Source organism: Eimeria tenella, genomic scaffold (assembly GCF_000499545.2).
Source record: "Eimeria tenella Houghton genomic scaffold, Eth_scaff2117, whole genome shotgun sequence".
Lineage (NCBI taxonomy): Eukaryota > Apicomplexa > Conoidasida > Eucoccidiorida > Eimeriidae > Eimeria > Eimeria tenella.
In genome coordinates this window covers 4778-5249 of record NW_013541965.1, presented here as the reverse complement: position 1 = coordinate 5249, position 472 = coordinate 4778, and the positions used below count along the sequence as shown (strand labels likewise).

At 60.4% G+C, this 472-nt stretch overlaps 1 protein-coding gene across 1 annotated transcript in view; it reads right to left on the bottom strand.

Moving 5' to 3' along the window:
• The window catches only part of ETH_00036505 (mRNA decapping protein, putative), a gene marked incomplete at both ends in the record, with an annotated part of 4864 nt that overhangs the window by 152 nt on the left and 4240 nt on the right, over window positions 1–472 (bottom strand). Inside the window, one exon of the mRNA XM_013374548.1 lies at window positions 3–472. Within this exon, the coding sequence (XP_013230002.1) occupies window positions 3–472 (470 nt within the window). The remainder of the gene's footprint in view (window positions 1–2) is intronic.

The window sequence follows — 472 nt, the reverse complement described above, 5'->3', positions numbered from 1 at the left end:
TGGCAGCAGCAGCAGCAGCATTGGCTGCTGCTGCTGCATCTGGTGCCTGCGTCTCTGTGCAGGTTTTCCCCCCTCCGCCCTCAGCAGCAGCAGCAGCAGCAGTAGCAGCAGCAGCAGCAGCAGCACCTGCGTCTACGTACTGAAGAGAGCGAAGCGTCGCCTCATCTAAGGGAGGCAGCTCGTAGTAGCAGCCAGCAACGCTACTCTCGCGCCGCCTGCTGCTGCTGCTGCTGCTGCTGCTGCTGCTGCTAGTGCTGCTGCTGCTAGTGCTGCTGTTGCTGCTCGGTATTTGCGCCCCAATGGCCCGGAGCAGCGCCTCAGCCTTTTGTTTTCGCTTGCCGCTGTCCTCCCCTTCAGTTTCTGCTGCAGCTTCTGCTGCTGCTGCTGCTGCAGAGGGAGCAGCAGGAGCAGATGCCTTCAGCAGCTCAATCCACCTGAGGATGTTCGGCACAAATTGCTGCACCTGATAAAA